Here is a 19,046-nt window from a genome sequence, read left to right as displayed (position 1 = left end):
GCGAGTAGATGCTAAATACTTTATAGTTTTCTTTATTTTTCTCATTTCTCGTATTTCTTTTAGAGAATTTATTCTGTGATATTGTTTAGTATTTTTAAATTATTGTGTAAGGGATGTTAACTTTAATATTTTATTTCGCTTCCGCACTCGCATTATTATATGTATTTTCTTTTAAATTTCTGGGGTCGTTATATCATTTTTCATCAATTAAAAAATCTTGGCAAAGATTATTTATCTCCATAATTATTAAACTCATTTTATGTAATATATCAGTTTGCATAAATTAGAATTTGAAGTGAATTCCCGTTTGGAGAATTTATTTATGCATTAGGGATATTTTTTAAAGTAAACAGGGACTCAAATTAATAAAATTTCGATTTAGAACCATTCTATAATTTCCAGAAACTCAACCCATCTACTTCAAAACAATATTGTTTTGAAATTGGACAAATGAAAACGACGTCGTTTTAATAAAAATAAAAATAAACAACTAGAGGCGTGCACACCTTTGGAAGCCGAAGAAGAAGGAGAAGAGTCATGCACGGTAAATGGAGAAAAGAAAGAAGAATAAGAAGAAAAAAGAAAGAGGAATAAGAAGAAAAAAGAAGAACGAGAAGAACGCGTGGTGGAGGAAGAAGGCTAATGCGTAGCATGCAGCGGGCCGAGGAGAAAGGATCGGTGCCACAGCGAGTTTTGCTTCTGGTGCACAACGACGACGAAAGGAAATCGGATCTACAGCGAGATTGGGAAGCAAATCTGGGCGAAGGGTTTTAAGCAGAATCGCGCACCCGACGCGATGGGGCAAGGGCGTTGTGCGCAATGGTGAGCGTTAAAGAAGAAGAAGACCCATGACGCTAGTCGCAATTTCACGACTCTGAGATAGTTTTCAACATGATTTCATCGTATCTGTGCCGCATCTGTGTGTGTGGCATGTTCTGTGGTGATTTTCGGCCAGTTCATGGTGGTTCCAATGATGGCGCATGGTGGCCTAATGGCCGTGTGTGCAGAGGCGCAGTTCTCCGATGATTGTACGTAGTGAGTTTCGAAACTCAGTTCTGGTTAATCTTGTGTCTCGGGATAGTTTCGTGAAAGATATATGGGTAAAAATAAAATAAGTGGGTAAGTGCTTATAAATATAATTTAATCTATTTAAGGGATTAAAATTATAATATCTAAAAATAGATTGTTTTATTTTAAATTATAAAGTAGTGCAGGATTTTGATGAGATTTTATTATTAATTTAGTGTTTTTTTTTATATTTATTACTGAAATTATTGATGATTTACTATATTTTAGTCTTTAACTAAAGTCTTATATGTGTTGATTGTTATGGTATGAATGGTGAGAATATTCATGGTACATATAAGAGTGTATTTTGATGAGTATGTATAATATGTATGAATTAGTAGACTCAATTGTTGACATAAAGTAAACTTTAAAATTAGAAAATTAATAGGTTAATAAACAAATTTAGAAAATAATGCACTTAAATAACTTTAGATAAGATAGTAGATTAACTTTAATTTAAAGATACAATAATAAAGGCACAGTAAAAAATATAGAAAACTTATTTAACTGGTATCAAAGATGGGTGGGTGCGTGTGCATGACTAATTTTGTATGTGACTATGGTGAACCTTATGCGTGTGCATGACTAATTTTGTATCTGACTATGGTGAACCTTACTTATGGATATGGCTTCGACCAGACATGGTTAAGTGATAAGTATTATAAACTGTGAACTATGAATTGTAAATTTTGGACTGTGAATTATGAATTGTGATGTATTCACATGGTAGAAGAGTTTTTTACTGTTCTCGCTGATATTGTCAAAGATGACATCACACGATAAAATTATTTTTAATAAGATATAAAGTGATAGGAATAAATATAAAGTCATATGTAAAATTTATGATATTAAAATACTGAATTGATATTTATTGAATTGTTTACGTTTTAAATTTTGATACTATAGTAATGAATTCCGATATTTACTGAACTGTTTATTACTTAAATTACGATACTAAAATATTGAATTATGATATTTATTAAATTATTTACGTCTTAAATAGTAATTAATCGAAAGTAATACATGAATGTTGTAAATAAGAATTTATGATAAACGATACTATCATAAAGATACTAAAGAGAAGAGAGTCAACTTTAAGTGTTAATCTCTTTCATTATTGTAATACTCAAGGAATTCTAATTTTTTTTCTTATTATTTTTATTTTTCTTTTTTTTTTTGTATTTGAATTTTTTAGATTTTTATTTAATTTAATTTAATGAAAATAAAAATAATAATAATGATAAAATTGGGTAAAAATATTATTTAGATTTAATTGAAATTGATTTTGGGAAAAAGGGGTGAAAATTTAGATTCTGGGGGTGTTTTTGAAAAGAAAATTGAAAACCAGGGGTCAAAACGTAATTTAGAAAAGTTGTGCCACGTCAGCACCCACGTCAGCGGCCCCGTCAGCAACCCCTGCCAACCAGGATACGTCGCATGGCAAGGAAATGCTGACCAGGGGACGTGCCATGTGGGCGATTCGCGTGCGCGCGATCGGACGGCCCATATCCGTTCCTGCGCGGAAGGACGGCCCAGATCAAACGTGCGCACGAATGGTCCAGATTCACGCGTACGGACGGCCCAGATTGCATCGCGATGGACGGCCCAGATTTAATCCCAATTAAATCGCGATCGGACGGTTCAGATTTAATCTTGATGGACGGTTGAGATTAAAGGCAAATGGTATAAATAACCTCACCCACACCTGACCACAAAACCCTAGCCGCCAGTGCCTCGCCGGAGAAGAAGAACCAGACGCCGGAAGAGCTGGCCACCGCCACCTGCCGCCACACCGGGGAAGTTTCCAACCGCTGATCGAGGTAAATTTTCTCCCTCTGACTCGTTTTTTGATGCTAAGTCCACCTATGGCCAAATTGGAGCCAAACCACCGGCCAAACGGCCGAAAAACCCAGCAGAAGTCCAGCGGCGCCGCCGCGTCCCCCCTCTGTTTTTGCCTCCGATGAGGGCCTTCCCGGCCTCCGTTTGATGCAAATTTTATACCACTGTGATCACCGTTCTTTTCTCTACAGGTTGATCGGAACCAAACATCAAAATGCGACTCACACTGGAGGAGCCGCCGCACCCGAGAGCACCGCCGCTGGTAAATTTCATTTTTTCGTAATTTTTTGGCCCACCGAGGGCCCTATGGTTGTTTTATCACAGGGACCGATGCAAGTGTGGCCGAATTCGGTCGAAAATGGCCAAAAACAGCCAACCCGAGGATAATCGACGCCGCAAGCGGCGGCGCCAACGCCGAAGTACGGCAGAGCTGCCGTGCTGGAATTCTGATATTGGCTAAAAAAGGGCCCTAGGTTTGATTTGGAATTTTTTGGGACACGTGTAGGTACCGGTAGTGCATTTCAGTTTTTCAGAAAAAGTTCAGGGAAATTAGGGACAGCTTGTAGGCACACTATAGAGTCGAATTCAGATCCCAAAACAGGTAAGGACCCCTCACCCTTTTTCCTATCACGGTATTAAAGTTAAATAAATAATTAAATTGTACTTTGTGACTTTATAGATGTATAATTGATTAAAGTTGCCAATGGAGCCCGAGTCTGATACAGTGTTGGTTTGTTATTGTTTGGTCTAATTTCCAGTATTAAATGCAGCATGATGTTTGATGTAATTATGTTATGGTCTCGTATGCATGAACTATGGTTTCTTTTATTATGGTTTGTATTATGGTGAACCCGATACTGTGTTGTCTTATTTGGTGTCAATTACTGGTTTACATGTTTGTGTATGATTGGATGATTGAGACCAAAGAAAAGGGAAAAAAGGTTATGTGAATTGATAAATGGATAATGTGGACAGCCTGACTAGATATCCTAGGAGATGGTAGACGGACCAAGTCCGTAGGGAACCCTATCGGGAACGTGGTCTCTCATACCGGACGGGGTATGGAGACCTTATGTGTTTTGGCGCCCATATCGGACGGGGTATGGGGACGGCCCGTTTCACCCTCATACCGGACGGGGTATTGAGGTTCATGGTTTTGGCGCCCATACCGGACGAGGTATGGAGACGGCTCTGGAATCAGGTTGTAAATGTTAATGATTCACGTGTAGCGGGAATCCCCTATGGATCCTCAGGGATACTAGTAGGCTGGTAAAAGAGGAAATCTGTTTTCTGATGATTGAAATGTAAAGGTATGATATGTGTTATGTTATAAAGTGTGTATGATTTCATGATATTATAAGGTTATTGTTTTCATATGTTGTTTTCATGGATCTCACCGAGGTAAGTGGATAGTAAAAGTTTTTATGTTAATAAACGAGTTTGTTATAGATTATGCTCCATTGGTCATTTTTGTTTTCTACCCACCTTTACTTCCGTGGCGGTGAGATAGTGTGATATCTTTACTGGGCTGGTGTAGCTCATCCCTTATTTAACCATTTCAGATCAGAAAGACGTTGTTCCCGAGCCCGTTCTGCAGGAAGACGGCGAAGGGGACGCCTAAAGACTTTATAGTTATATTTATAGTTTTTATTTTGCATATCTCTTTTAGTTAGTTTATTCCTTCATGTTTTGAGTATGTTTTGGTTATTGTGTAAGGGATGTTAATCAAAAATTTTATTACGCTTCCGCATTTGAGATTTTTAATACATATATTTCATTTAAATTTCCGGGGCCGTTACAATTATGAGGGAAATAAATAAGAACTATATATGAATAAACTGATTTAAAAGATTTAATGAATGAGTTATGGTGCAAATATTACGTGTTTTTAAAATTAAAAGAGAAGTGTTTTCAAACTCTTTATCTAGAGTTTTATGTTTTATACAAACTTAGATAAATTACTCTATTATTTATTGGTATGCGCATGTTTACCGAGCATGATAAGCTTACTCAATTCATCATTCATCTTTTTCATATTAGAATAATTAGGATTAGACTCCTGCACAGTGAAAGAGTTGCTAGAAAATCTTTTTATTTTATTACATTTTGAGCAGAACTTAAGATTATTTATTTTTTTTACTGTAAGTATTTATGTAATACCCAGAATTAATTTTAATATTCAAAATTAATGTATGAAATATAATTTTTAAATTTTTATTTAATGTAAAAATGAAGAAAAATAGGTGGAGGATGAAATTGAAAATAATTTTGGAAAAAATGGGTGAAAATTTGGGTTATAGGGGTGTTTTTGAAAGAAAAATCAGAAACTGGAGGTTAAAACTCAATTTTAAAAAATGTACCACGTAGGACGGCCCGGTCAGCAGCCTCGACGAACCGGAGCGCGCCGCATGGCAATGCATGCTGACACGGTGCCACGCGGGAGGCCACGCTAGCAATCCGCGTGCCTGCGATTGGACGGTCCGGATTTGTTCCTGCGTGTGTGGACAGTCCGGATCTGTTCCCACGCGTGTGGACAGTCAGGATCTGTTCCCGCACGTGTGGACAGTTCGGATCTGTTCCCTCTTTAAACGTGATCGTATGGTCCAAATCAAATCGCGATGAACGGTCCAAATTTATTTTCTATTTAAACGCGATTGGACGGTTCAGATAAAATGCAATCGAATAGCCCAAATTAAAAGAAGACGGATGTAAATACTTCACTTCACACCAAATTCTAACCCTAGCCGTCAGACCCCCCGTTGGAGAAGAAGAACCAGTCGTTGGGAAGGGAGTCGACCGCCGCCCACCCGCCGTGCCGAAGCCATCTCCGACAGCCTAAAGAGGTAAAAAAAAATTTTATTCGCTCAAAATTCGATTTTAAACACCCCCACGGCCAAATCGGAGTAAAAAGACCAGTGGATAAGCCGAAAATCGCGAGTAAAGGCCGGCGGCGCCACCGTGGGAAAAATAAAAAATTACCTCCAATGAGGCCCTTCTCGATTTTCGTTTCATACAATTTTTCTACCATTTTATTTCCCACAGGTTGACCGAAGAAAAATGTTCAACTACAAAGGTGAACCGGTGGAGTCGCCGCACCGAAAAATTTTGCCACCGGTAAGCTTCTATTTTTCGACCTCTTTGGTTAATCGAGACCCCTTAACGTGTTTTCTTGCAGGATGAGTACAAAATCGGCCGAAATGGGCCAAAATTGGCCAAAAACGGCCAGCCTGAGGTAAACCACCCCGCGGACAGCAGTGCTGTCATCGGAGCACGGCGGCGTCGCCTTGTCAAAATCCCAAAATTGGCCGAAAAGGATTTTGAACACCAATTTTGAGGTTTTTGGGGTATTTCTAGGTACTTAGAGCGTGTTTTAATCTCCAAAGAAAAATTTAGGGAACCTGGGGACCGCTAGTAGGCGTAGCTGAAAGCTTAGCGTTTCGGATATCGATTCGAGTAAGAATTCCTCACCTTATTTCTTGTTATGAAATTGAAGTTTAATTATAAATAATGTGAAAGTTTGTACAATTTAAAAAATCTCGATAATTAATCACATGTTACTAATGGAGCTGGAACCGGTTATTATTCACTGTTGATTCTATTTGATTAATTTTACTGTTTCAAATGTATAATGTTACACTAGAGTTGGTATGATAATTTAGTGGTATTTTCTTGATACATGTACTGCTTGTTCTGCGTGATTTACAGTTCAATTGTGAAACTGAAAATTAAATGTAAACGAAAAATTGTTTGAGTACGTGAGTGAATGAATGGTAGCCTTACTGGATATCTTGGGAGATGCTGGACGGACCGGGTATATGGAGAACCCTACCGTGAACATTGTCTCATACCGAACGGGGTATGGAGGATTGGTACTTTGGCACTCATACCGGATGGGGTATGGAGACGACTTGTTTCACCCTCATACCGGATGGAGTATTGAGGGATGGTATTTTTAGTGCACATACCGGACGGATTGTGGGAACGACTGGTTAATTAAAAATGTTGAATAAGGGTTCACGCGTAGTGGGGACATCCATATAAACCTCAATGGATACCAGTAGGCAGATAAAAAAAAAGATGTTGTTCTGATTAATTGTACATGAGATTATAATATTGTTTGTGCTATTGCCTCTATAGGTCAGTTTTGAAAATTTCGTTACGGTAAGTATACAATAAATGATTTTACTTATAATAAATGAATTTACTTAAAATAAGAGTTCAATTAGTTGTTTTCATGATTTTTACTAACCTTCATTTCTGTATCGGTAAATAGTGTGACATTCTTGCTGGGTTAGTGTACCTCACTATTTCATTAATCATTTCAAATTAAAAGAACCAAAATCTAGATCCCGGTTCACAAGAGAGTTGCGAATAAGATGTTTAGTTGTTTACTTTCTATTTATTCATTTGATTATTTGTTATTCTTTTAGAATGGTTATTCTCGTATTTCTATTGGGTATTCTGAATTATTGTGTAAAGAATGTAAATCATAACGCTATTATTTCGCTTCCGCATTCAATTTATAATTTATTTCATTTCAAATTTCGGATTGTTACAATTTATTTTAAATTTTAAATATGTTTCATGAACATTAGATATTTCAAATTTAGTATATAAAAGATGTATTTAATATTTTAGATCAAACATTAAGAATGTATTTTTAAAATTTTAAATTTGCTACGTAAAGTACTTTTCATAAATTAGTTTATCATTTCACCACGTGCGTAAGACTAGGGCTCTAGATGAGAGTTCTAGTCATTACATTTTAAACTTCAACCAACTTGAATTTACGTATTTTATAAAAATAACTATTGTCTTCAAATGTTCAACATTCCTATTTTCCTTAACCTCTTGCTCCAAACTCATAAATTCTTTATTTTTAAAACTCAAAACTTAATTTTTTTTTTTTAACATTTTGCTATAAATTATAAGTTTTTTATTCTTTACACTCAGAGACTTGAATTTTATTATAAAAGGTTTTTTAACCATTATTCAAATGTTTTGTTAGCAATAAAATATAATTTTAAAGATGACAACAATCTCTTTCTTTTAGTTTGATATATTAATTTTTCCAGTGCCATATGCTCAAAGAATAAAAGGATTTTATGGAATTCTTGAAAACAGCATCCCTTATTATACGTTTTCTTTTATTTCATACATATTTTCAATTAAGGTCTTTCATAATCTTTCCAGAAATTAAACCAATAATTTAATGAAAAATATATAAACTTGATAGACTAATGAATTAGTGTTTTTATGTAAATAGCAAAGGGCACATAATCATACTTATAGAAGGGATAACAGTAAGAGTCTACTTCAAGGTGGTTTGAAATGAATTAGTATATTTTGTATAAATTTAATTGAATTTCTCACCTCTATAATAAAATAAATAATTTTTTTTTAGTGGAATTTAAATTTTTACTTTTATTTTATTTTTTTAAAAATTTTGCTTCAACACAAAAGATTTGATTTTAATTTTGAACAGATTGTTTTTAGTTTTTGATAAACTAAAATTAATGTTGAAAATAAATATTTTTAGAACTAAATTATGTTATAGTTAGTGAAATAATATTTCCTATAAAATATATTTATTAATTTTATATTTATATTTTAAAACAAAATTATTAGTATTATATTGTTAATAAATTTATATTTATGATTTAATATTTAAGTATTTTATTTTAAAAATAATAATTATGGAAAAATTAATGATTATACTGAATGTTTAAACAATTTTTTTAGTATTATATGTTATATTTATTACTACTGTAATATAATTAGTTAAAAATAATTTGATATCTTATATTTATATAATATTAAAATTTAATTTTATTGTATATTTTATTTTCACTTCAAAATTATTTTCCTAGAATTCATTTTTACAATATCTTTACTAACTCATTCTATCTCCGTATGCATGCTGGCTAATCCAAGTCTGGGTTGCTTAAATCCTGTGTACCAAACACCTCTCCTGTCATCGTCTCCGAAAAGCCTAAACCCAGAACCTGAATCGGACTCCAGTTTTCAGCCAAAAAAAATCGACAAAATACCTCCATTAACCGAGGATGCAGAGAGTATGCAGTAAGCTACGGTTTCTGGTGTTGCGGTCTACCCAGAAGCTCGCTCCTGTCTCGTCTTCTCACTGCCTGCTACATTCTTCCTTGCAATCTCACCTACCCAGTCAATTCACGACAAGTCTATGGAGCTCCGACACTACTTTCAACTTGCGAAACTATTATCCTTCAGTTGCTCATATTTCCTTGGGCTCTTCTCTGCTTCCCCGTTCCGTAAGTTTTTTGTTTCTTTGTTTATCCATTTCGGCTCTTGTACTTTATGTTTGTGGCGAAAATAATTAAGAGGAAGTTGGTTATCCATTTTGAATCTCAGTGTAAATAGTAAAAGGAAGATCAAGTATGACATTGTTGGCTGTGTTGAATCACGAAGAGCTTTGTTTCCTAATCTCGAGTTGTACTTTGGGTTGCTGTGGAAATGCTGGATTAAGAAGTTAGATTCCCGTAGTAAACGAGGCAAATGTGACCATTTTGATTAAATAAGTCTTTTTTCTTTTCTCTTGAAAAATTTTCATTTGCCATAATTGAGTTGAGATGTGAAGTACTACTGTTTCATGTACTTCCTTTCATTTACCCATAGTTCAGTTGTAAACTCCTTCTATCCATATTATCTTCTAAGGAGAAGAAATGCTCACTACCTCTGTGTGTATTTGGAGAGATAATGAAATGCTTCCAGAGAGGATAAGATAAAGGACAACTTTGTGATTTTCATTGTTTTGCAACCGTATCAGTTTTTTTCTACGTCTACAGTTTTCAACTGTTCTTGAGAAATTCATCTGTTGATGTCTAGTTGGTTCAAGTGCGGCATGTTTCCTCCCGTGAGCGAGCAAAGAAGAGGAAGCCAATGACACCAGTTAAATCCAAAGTCAAGAAAATTAAGATGAAGTCATATTCGTAGGTTTATGCTGTCTCAGTTATTGGGTTTTCTGTTCTATCATGAGATACTTTTTAGTCTAATTTGAGTAACTGGCTTCCAATTTCTTTGATAGGTCTTACAAGTCAAGATTTAGGACACTGAATGATGGTACAATTCGTCGCTGGAAGGAGGGCAAACGTCATAATGCACACTTGAAGGTGCATCTTTTCTTGTTTAACCCATTTTACCTTCCAATTTGGTTGAAAACCAGATGGAAGTCCAGCTATTTATACTTTTTCTGTCATGGAAAGAAGTCCAGCCAACTTTATGTATTTTGCCTTTGATGGTTTATGAATCTTATCTTGATTTGCTTTTGATTCATGACCTTGAAATTCTTTTATTGTGCTCATTCACTGAAATGCTTTTCCAAACTATTTATAACCAGTAGGGAGGGAATGGATTAATGGGTCTCTGAGTTTCTCATGGCCTGGTTGCTAATTCCAAATTTCGTAGTGGTAGTTTTCTTGCAAAATTTGGATGTTAAATGCTTTTTTTTTTTTTTTATAAAATGGAAAAAGCATATCTAAGGTAGTTGGCTGGTCTGAACCATCAAAACTGGAAGAAATTCATGGGATTTACTGATACGAGTTCAATTAGGATGGGGCCTTTGACTGGAAAAGTGGATAAAATTTAGCAATCATTTTCTCTCCTGTTTGTCCATTACGTAGTGAATGACCTAAAAGTCATAGTTTTTTTTTCTATTATAAAAAAACTTATCTGATCTGTCTTGGTGTAATACTTGAAAGTTGTACATGGTTTCAAAATACTTATGCTTTACAACTGAAGGTTCTTATGGCCCTTCTAAGAAATTCTCTTTTCTTGCTTTCTCTTTTGGTAACAAAAAAGACATTGAATTGCTAAAACAATTGTTGAGGTAACAGAAGCCTCTGGATATCCTGCCACACATTATACTGAGAAAGAGTTGATATTTAAGGATGTATTAGTCTTTCATATGAAAATTATAACTATGTTTATTTCATGCTTGTTTATAATATCTAGATCCTAGCTGCTAGAGGAGGGTTGCATTTGGTTAATGTTAGGCTTATAATCACCTCTCGTCAATGTGATTCTCTGTATAGAACTACAAAACATCTCCCATTGACAAATGTACTGATGCCACTCAATATTTTAAGGGCATTAAGATTTTTAAATTGGTAATTTCATTTTGAAAATGTGTTTGCTCTTTGAAGGCTAAGCATCATATGTACATGATCTCAAGTGAGAAGAAATATGGAGATGTTTTTGCTTAGGGAGCTTAATAATGTAACAAGTGTTTCTATCTAATTACATAGTATGATATAGTACTCTGTGGTAGCCAGAATCATGCTATTAACATTGGGACTATGGCACTCAGTCTTAATCAAAGTTCTCTTGACATCTATGTTTGCTCAAACTCGGGTTAAGTGTTTGAAATCTGTGTATGGATCAAAGTGTATAACTAGATAGTTTTGTTAGACTTGATAGTATTAATCATAGCATTAACAGATTAACTAATTGAGGTAGTAGTACTCATGAGGATGATGCAGCCAGCATAATGCTATTAACATTCTGGAACATGAAATTCAATGTTAATCCAAGTCCACTAAAGTTCTATGTTGCTTGTAGTTGGAGCCAAGTGTTCAATATGGGTACGGATCTAACTGTTATTGGATAATTTTCATTGTAAAAAATATAATAGTAGAAGGAGTAGTAATCATGATGATAATGGTGCTATCAACATTGTGGAGCATGACATACGGTGTTGATGCTTAATGAGTTAACTCTAACAACATTCGTAACCAAGCTTACACTTTATTATTCACGATAATAACTCATATCCAAAATTTTGAAGACAACGATTAGAAGTAAGTTGACAGAAGATGATAGTTAAATGGTATCTTAATCTAAGGCATGATTAAGGATTGAAACTAAAACAAAATTAATTAAGCAACCTCTTGTAAACGTAGCTCAACTTACCAAACTGCCTTTGACATGAAAGAATATTTGAAATATCTAATTTGGAAGGACTTTATGTTCCCAATCATCAATCAGTTGTTAAGGAGACATTTGAATAAAAAAAACGGATTTGTTTGTTTCAAGTGTAGGCATTTTGGGCAAAATGGTTACCAGCGTTGAAGCAGAATGAGTTGCATCTTACAATGAAACAAAAGAAGAGATGCAAGGAAGAGAGGTGTCAGGAACCTGTCCTGATTTGTGAAGAAATAAAGGAAGAAGAAGAATTGCAGTTAAAACAGAAAAGAATTTAGAAGAAGATGAGAACAGAATTAGAACTTTAGAAGAAAAAGTAGGGAAGACGAAAGGAGAAGAGGAATTGGTGTATAAAGAATTTCTAAATTTCATTCATATTTTCTGGATATAAGACCCATTGGAGCACCACCTTTTATAGCAGAAAAAGTAACAAATTGAAATTAATCTCTAACTAATTAAAATAACTTACTAATTATTCTAACAACTTCCAACCACTACTAGTTGGGGTCTAACATCCCCCCCCCCCCCCAAGCATCTTTATCCCTAGGATGTTCATAGTCATACATGAAAAATCATTTGCTGATTGAAATTTCTATTATTGAATCATCCTTGAATCGAATTACTTAGGCATTTGGTGGGACTTTATACATATATAAACATCAATTTGGAAGGTTCTATTACTCTAGGAGAAGTAAAGTAATTGATTCCAAAGAAAATGACCATCCTCCACAACAAAAATTTTCACCTCAATGTGAATTTTTGACCAATTCTTTCTTTGTGAATTGAAATACTTAGGCATTTGGTGGGACTTTATACGTATATAAACATCAATTTGAAAGGTTCTATTACTCTAGGAGAAGTAAAGTAATTGATTCCAAAGAAAACGACCATCCTCCACAACAAAAATTTTCACCTCAATGTGAATTTTTGACCAATTCTTTCTTTGTGAACTTTTCATGAACACCTTATATGCAGTAACCTCACTAAGTGGAATTTCAGCAAGCCGACCTTCTCCCTGAACTTGGGTGTAGTCCACCACCACTTCTTTTTCCTCATTAGATGCCCAGCCATTCCAGCTTTCCACATCATCTCCATAATCTTTATCACACAACTTGGGTGAAAAAACTGGAGTAGATTTAACTTGAGGTAGAAAAGGAACCTGACGTGAAGCTTGACTAGATTTTGGTAAAACGGAAGGGAACAATAGCTGTTGATTTTCATTTATGAGAGTATACCCATTCCAAAGTGAGATCAAATTGCTCCTTCTCCCCTACATGGAGGAACTTCATATGTTTTTCTCTCTCTGGAGAATGTTAATAAGGTTGAAGTTGATGGTACTCCAAAAGATTATGTACCATAACTCTGTAGATTAAGTCTGTTGGCAATTTCCTTCTATGTTTGCTATTGCTCAAAACAAAAGTATTATAGTTAAGGATTCCTTCGCGAGATCCACAGGTATGCAGTACTTGGTCCTTCGTTTTATCTAAAAATATTAATGATTGGGAGATTAATGATTATATAAGACTTCTCAACTCTCTATCTAAGGTGATGATTTCTGAGGGGCTTGAAAATGAGTCGATATGTAGCCTAGACAAAAGAGGATGCTTCTCAGTGTAATCTTTTTATTCATTCTTGACTAGGAAAGTGGGTGCTAGTGAAAAGTTTCCAGGTAATATGATTTGGAAAGTGAAGGCAACCTCTAGGGTGACATCCTTCACATGGGAAGTTGTTTGGGAGCACATCCTTATGTTGGATATGCTCAGGAGGAGAGGAAAACTTAGTGAATGGTTGTTATTTGTGCAAGAAGGTGCAGAGATTTGTAGCCACCTTCTCTTATGGTGCCAGTTTGTCTATTGCCTTTGGCCTTGGCTTATAGTCTTTTGGGGCTGAGTTGGGTGGTTGCTGGTTCTATGAGAGAGGAGTTGTGGATGTGGAGAGGTATAAAGAGTGATAAATGTCTTATCAACCTAATCTTTTTGAATACCTTTTGGGTTATTTGGAAAGAAAGAAACAGGGAAACCTTTGAAAGGGAAGAATTCTCTTTTGATAGATATAAAGATACATGATTTTAGGCACTTAGTTTTTTGTTAAGGGGCTAATAACTATTTTCTAGAGAGGATTTGGGGGGACCTTCTAGATATTTGCTAGATATATAAATACTTTTTTGTTTGAAAGAATAGATATATAAATACTTTTATATAAGGGTTGCACTCTTTTGGTGCTTTTATGTTATATATCTTTTATTCTTAAAAAAATGAATTTCCAGCTATCTGTTCTTTTTTAACTTCTATTCTCAGAGTCATGCCTTTTCTATGATCATATGTCGTAAGTTCTAGTTTTAGATTATAAGGTTTTTGAGATGCAAACCAAGCGTCAGGCGCGTATCCCATATCCAACCAATTTGGTGTTGTGTCCGACATTTTTATGGCACTAAAGCTAAAGACTCCGAGCAACATAGATCCAAGTGTATGATGACACATTGAGAAATAGGAACCTTTAGAATTTGGATATTGTGAATTCATTATGCTAGTCCAACTGCATTGAATATTGGTAATACATATCAAATCAGCAGCGGCACTTCTTTTTCATTCCTATTAGTGCAATTAGAATGTGGTTGATTCCATCTAGCTGAAAAACGTCATGTGTATGTTTTATCCTAATTTATTTATTTATTTATTTGAACAAACATCTTTTGCTATTAAGAAACTTGATTGAGCCTAGTTTCTGTTTAGTGTAGCAAAGTTTTTTTTTTTTTTTTGATATCCTAATTTGTAATTTTCCTCATCCTTCTAACAGAAATATGAAAACGATAAGATACTGACAATGGATGCATGTTTATCTTGTTATGCAGTCAAAGAAATCAAAACGAAGACTCAGACAGCCAGCCTTAGTACCTGCTGCTTATGCAAAGGTGATGAAGAAGCTTAACTTTTGTGGCTAAGACTTTTGCAGTCACCCTGCAGCTTCTGCCATGTTGGGAAAATTAAAAATATTAGTTCAAGAGCTTTTTTGAGGAGTGCCTGGATCAAACGTGTAGGCCAGTGTCAATTTGTTGGTAAATTTTGTGGTTTTTTTGGCTAATTGGAATAATCTACTCCAATTTTTTTTTGGGTACTTAGGCTCATCTGCAGTGCCATAATTTGATAATGCCAAAACTTTGATTGGGTTTAGCTTCATCTAAAAGCATGCTATAATTAGATGTTTGTTCTTTTTCATATTACTGAAAAAGTAATTAGAGCAAGTTAACAAAATAAAGTGAAAGGTGGGTGAAAGTAGGATTGGCTTTTAATGAAACGGAAGTTGAAACTATATGTTTTTATTAAATGTGTTGTGTTTGTTTTAAATTTATATTATTATTTTTAAATTATTAGATATTGATTATTTGTCTTATAAAGATTAATTATAATTTATACTTGATTTTAAAATAATCAATTCAATGTTTCTAAAAATCTTTTCATTTCATTAAAGAAGTCTTTGGTCGCGGGAGTTCCGGTGATTATTAAATATGTTAGATTAGCATTAAATAAGTCCTTGAGATTTTTCCATTAAAAAAAAATCATTTGGTATTTGAGCAGACCATTAATAAAACCGAGCAGGGCACAAAATATTATAATTATACATACGTACGGATATAGAAGCTAAAAGCAATTTAAATAGCATCAAAGGTTTAGGACAAAATCAAGAGTATATATCTTAAAACTAAATGATATTTCTTATAATAACAAACTAAAATTAATAGATAATGACTAATGAAAAAGTGGTCCAATTGGTATGATTTATATATTTTGGTAAAATCTTAAAAAACATGAATAATAAATAAATTAAATAATTTAGGACTCTTTGAATTAAAATCTCAAAATTAGAGTCATTTTCTAATTAAAATGGGTTTATTTGAAATGATTTAAAGTAACCCGAAGTCACTCTGCAATTATGCATAAACGGGCCACATAATCTATTGACTTGGCAGTGCGATCAATTTGGTCATGCTATGTGGCAACTACATCAGCAAGAAATCCCATGTGGATTCGGCATGTTAGAGATCCACATGTAGGATGATCAGAAGACGACTTGCATGTTTTGGTACAGATCGGATGGCTGAGGATCTTTCCCGCCTTGGAGCGTTATCCAACGACTCTAAAACATGCATGGGGATTGATGCGGTCATACGACTCGCTGATGAGTTATTGATTGAATAACTGAGGTGCTCGTTGGCTGATCGCATGGTCTGCATGCAATCTGCGAAGCAACAACCACGATTGATTCTGAAGCGATCTGACGACCAAAGACTTCAATGGTCCAAATAAGTGGAGATTTAAAATTAATGCTGAGGATTCATCAGGTCGAAAAAAGATCAAATTGCCCTTAATGAAGAACAATCTGACGGTCTAAAGATAATCAAATCATATCTAATCAAACAGTCATGAATCAATTGGGGATAGGTATTTAAGGGTTTTTTTCTGTCAACCCTTAACCTTAGCTGCAAAAAAAGAAAAGAGATGGAGATGTATTTAAGGATTCTCTTTTGTCAACCCTTAACGCTAGTTGCAAAAAGAGAAAAGAGATGGAGAAAGTGAGTCATTGGGAATGGAGAAATGACATTGTAGCATCACTGTGTCGGGAATGAAAAATCCATGGTACGTATTTTGGAACTTACGACTTTGAGATATATTTTAGTTAAACTTAATAATTATTTAGGTTAGTTAAATTCGTAGTTTGTGTAATTAAATCTATATAACCTCGTAGGAAGTCAAGATTTTGAGATGTTAAACTCTGGACGCGATTTGATGCTGGGAAACCATGGATTTTTCACTAACTCAGAGAAGTTGAATAAATAAATTAAAATTGAATTGGGAAATTGAATAAATGGTGATAGTTTTGGGAATTGAATTTGATTGAATATGTAATTAATGAGAATTGAATTTGATTGAATAAATAATTAATAAGAATTAAATTGGATTAAATAAATAATTAATGAGAATTGAATTTGATTAGATAAGTAATTAATGGGTAGGTTAATATAGCCATAGTTTATAATAATTAGGTAAAAGTAATTTAAAATATTAAAAATGAATAATTTTTGGAAATCATTTTGATTATGTAAACAAGTTATTAGATTTTATTTTTGAATAGAATAGATATTATAAGAAAATAATTTTGAAGTAATAGGAAAGAAGTATTTTGTAAATGATTTTTTAGAATTAAATAAATAATAGATAAAATAAATTGAAGAAAAAAATTAAAGTAGAATTAGTGCGTGATAGTGAAAGAGAGGAAGAGAGCTAACACTAATGAGCTCATTGGGAATGCTATGAAGTACTTTTGAAGTGAGAGTTCCTAAAGTGAACCCACCCCAGTTCAAGTCTCAAACAGTGAATTAGAGTCCAATGAATTGGGGTCCCGACCTAGGAGGAACGACACTCGAGGAAATGGGAAACAAGTAGCTCTATAGGCCTCACGACCAAGGAACGACTCGGCCCACGAGTTCTATCCCAAGAAAAGGCCTAGGATATACTATGGGTATGGATACATGTGTAGCTTTTCACACAAACGAAGAGTGGGTCCCACACATGCCGACATTTCACCTGCAAGGCTGAAATCCTGGGATGTAGGGGCAATAATGCATGTATGCCTCATGGCACAACACGCCGATCGTGTGGACAGATAGCTCAACATATCCCATGCGTGCAGTAGGTTGGGCACCCAACGTTTGCCCGAGGCGACCAGCCCAAGCACACAATTAGCTCCTAGCGCACGCCCATGCCTAGCAGGCCAAACACACACCCATTCGACGCAACCCGTGCAGGCACTTGACACGACTTGCGTCTCTCGCCTGGATCAACTCGCGCGCTGGTCTAGCTTGACTCGCGGCCCCCCAATGAGTTGACCCACACACCCGCTTCCCTGCACATGTGACATCAGCTGGTGAAGTCCTTTTTGGACTCATTTTCTTCAAAAACCCATGTGAAAACATGGACACCACATATAATAATTTCTAGTATTTTTTAATATCTAATTTTAATATTATTTTAATATAAATCTATCTATTAAGATTAATTAAATAATTTTTTTGGATTAAGATTGAGATAGATTATTATTTTATTATTTATTCTATGATAGAATTTTATCTTTCAAGTTTTTGTATTTGTTTAGAATTATTCCTGAGAAATCCTATATAAAGGACTTTGCCAATAGGTTGTAGACACAAATTGAGAAGAAAGAAATTTAAAGCTTTACCTCTTTCAAGAATTAGCTTTGCTGATTTCTTTTAGCGTCTTCAAGTTCTTTAAAGGTAGAGAGATTTCTGAAGTCTTATTGAGTCGAAGAGTTGGGATCGACTTATCAAGTAAGTTCGTATTGTCTTTTTTTTCTTTATTTTTATTTTCTTTTTCTTTTTTTATGCATGTAATTTATATGGGTGTATTTTCAATTAAGGGGGGTCAATTAAGTGGTTATGTCACAGACCATATCCTGTCTTATAGGATAATGATCGAAGCATATTTACTTAAATCCCATAAAATTAAGTTAAGTAAAATAATTTAATTTTATTAATCATAATAGAGTTGCAGAAGCATTACATCACTTAAATGTAAAACATAAATATATGTACGAATCTCTAAATTTCTTTACTTACATTACTAAATAAAAGTACAAAATAGTAACCTTAATATTAAAGTCTAACTTCAAAACTTTCTTTCGTATCACCGCTCACTCTGCAACGGTATCTTTAGTATTTAGAGGGTGATAGGAGGTGAGATAAAATATCTCAATAAGTGATATTATAAAATCACAACATAGTACATGTAATATATAATTTATTTACACACAACAAAACATATATCATATTATTTTTCTAAAACAGATACGAATCGGAAGACGAATGCATAAATCAGGAAACATATTCACAATTTTTTCGTTGTATACTTTATCACTATTATGGACGATCAATCAGTTACTATACATTATGCGTAGGCACAGATACCTATCACTGGTTCTCCATGTATCCGAACATGAAGTGACATACATGAGTACCTTGAAACGCTATTACCTTCCGAATACGAAATGGTTAGGGCACGCAAATCAGATTGTTTTCTCATATACCAAAATACATAACAGTTATAGATGGGTACACACTTATCATTTCGCCAATACACTCGAACACGGAACAGTTATGTATGACCACATTA

General features: G+C 34.4%; 1 protein-coding gene across 1 annotated transcript; it reads left to right on the top strand.

Moving 5' to 3' along the window:
* Window positions 1-8,825: 8,825 nt before the first annotated feature.
* Window positions 8,826-15,032, top strand: LOC110825245 (Ribosomal protein L35). Its single transcript, XM_088216131.1, has 4 exons — window positions 8,826-9,194; window positions 9,769-9,872; window positions 9,968-10,052; window positions 14,714-15,032. Exons 1-4 carry the CDS (start codon window positions 8,973-8,975, stop codon window positions 14,801-14,803), a joined length of 501 nt encoding a protein of 166 aa, XP_088072257.1. The 5' UTR covers window positions 8,826-8,972; the 3' UTR covers window positions 14,804-15,032.
* Window positions 15,033-19,046: the final 4,014 nt, after the last annotated feature.

Source organism: Carica papaya, chromosome 3, assembly GCF_054855325.1.
Source record: "Carica papaya isolate Zhongbai chromosome 3, ASM5485532v1, whole genome shotgun sequence".
Lineage (NCBI taxonomy): Eukaryota > Viridiplantae > Streptophyta > Magnoliopsida > Brassicales > Caricaceae > Carica > Carica papaya.
This window is presented reverse-complemented; position numbering and strand designations above follow the sequence as displayed.

What these genes read in the sequence shown, in the direction of transcription:
- LOC110825245 (XM_088216131.1), top strand. Translation starts at nt 8,973, where the DNA reads ATGCAGAGAGTATGCAGTAAGCTACGGTTTCTGGTGTTGCGGTCTACC. An exon ending in CTTCTCTGCTTCCCCGTTCC is followed by an intron (nt 9,195 to 9,768) that starts GTAAGTTTTTTG and finishes GTTGATGTCTAG; the next exon opens with TTGGTTCAAGTGCGGCATGT. An exon ending in GTCATAATGCACACTTGAAG is followed by an intron (nt 10,053 to 14,713) that starts GTGCATCTTTTC and finishes CTTGTTATGCAG; the next exon opens with TCAAAGAAATCAAAACGAAG.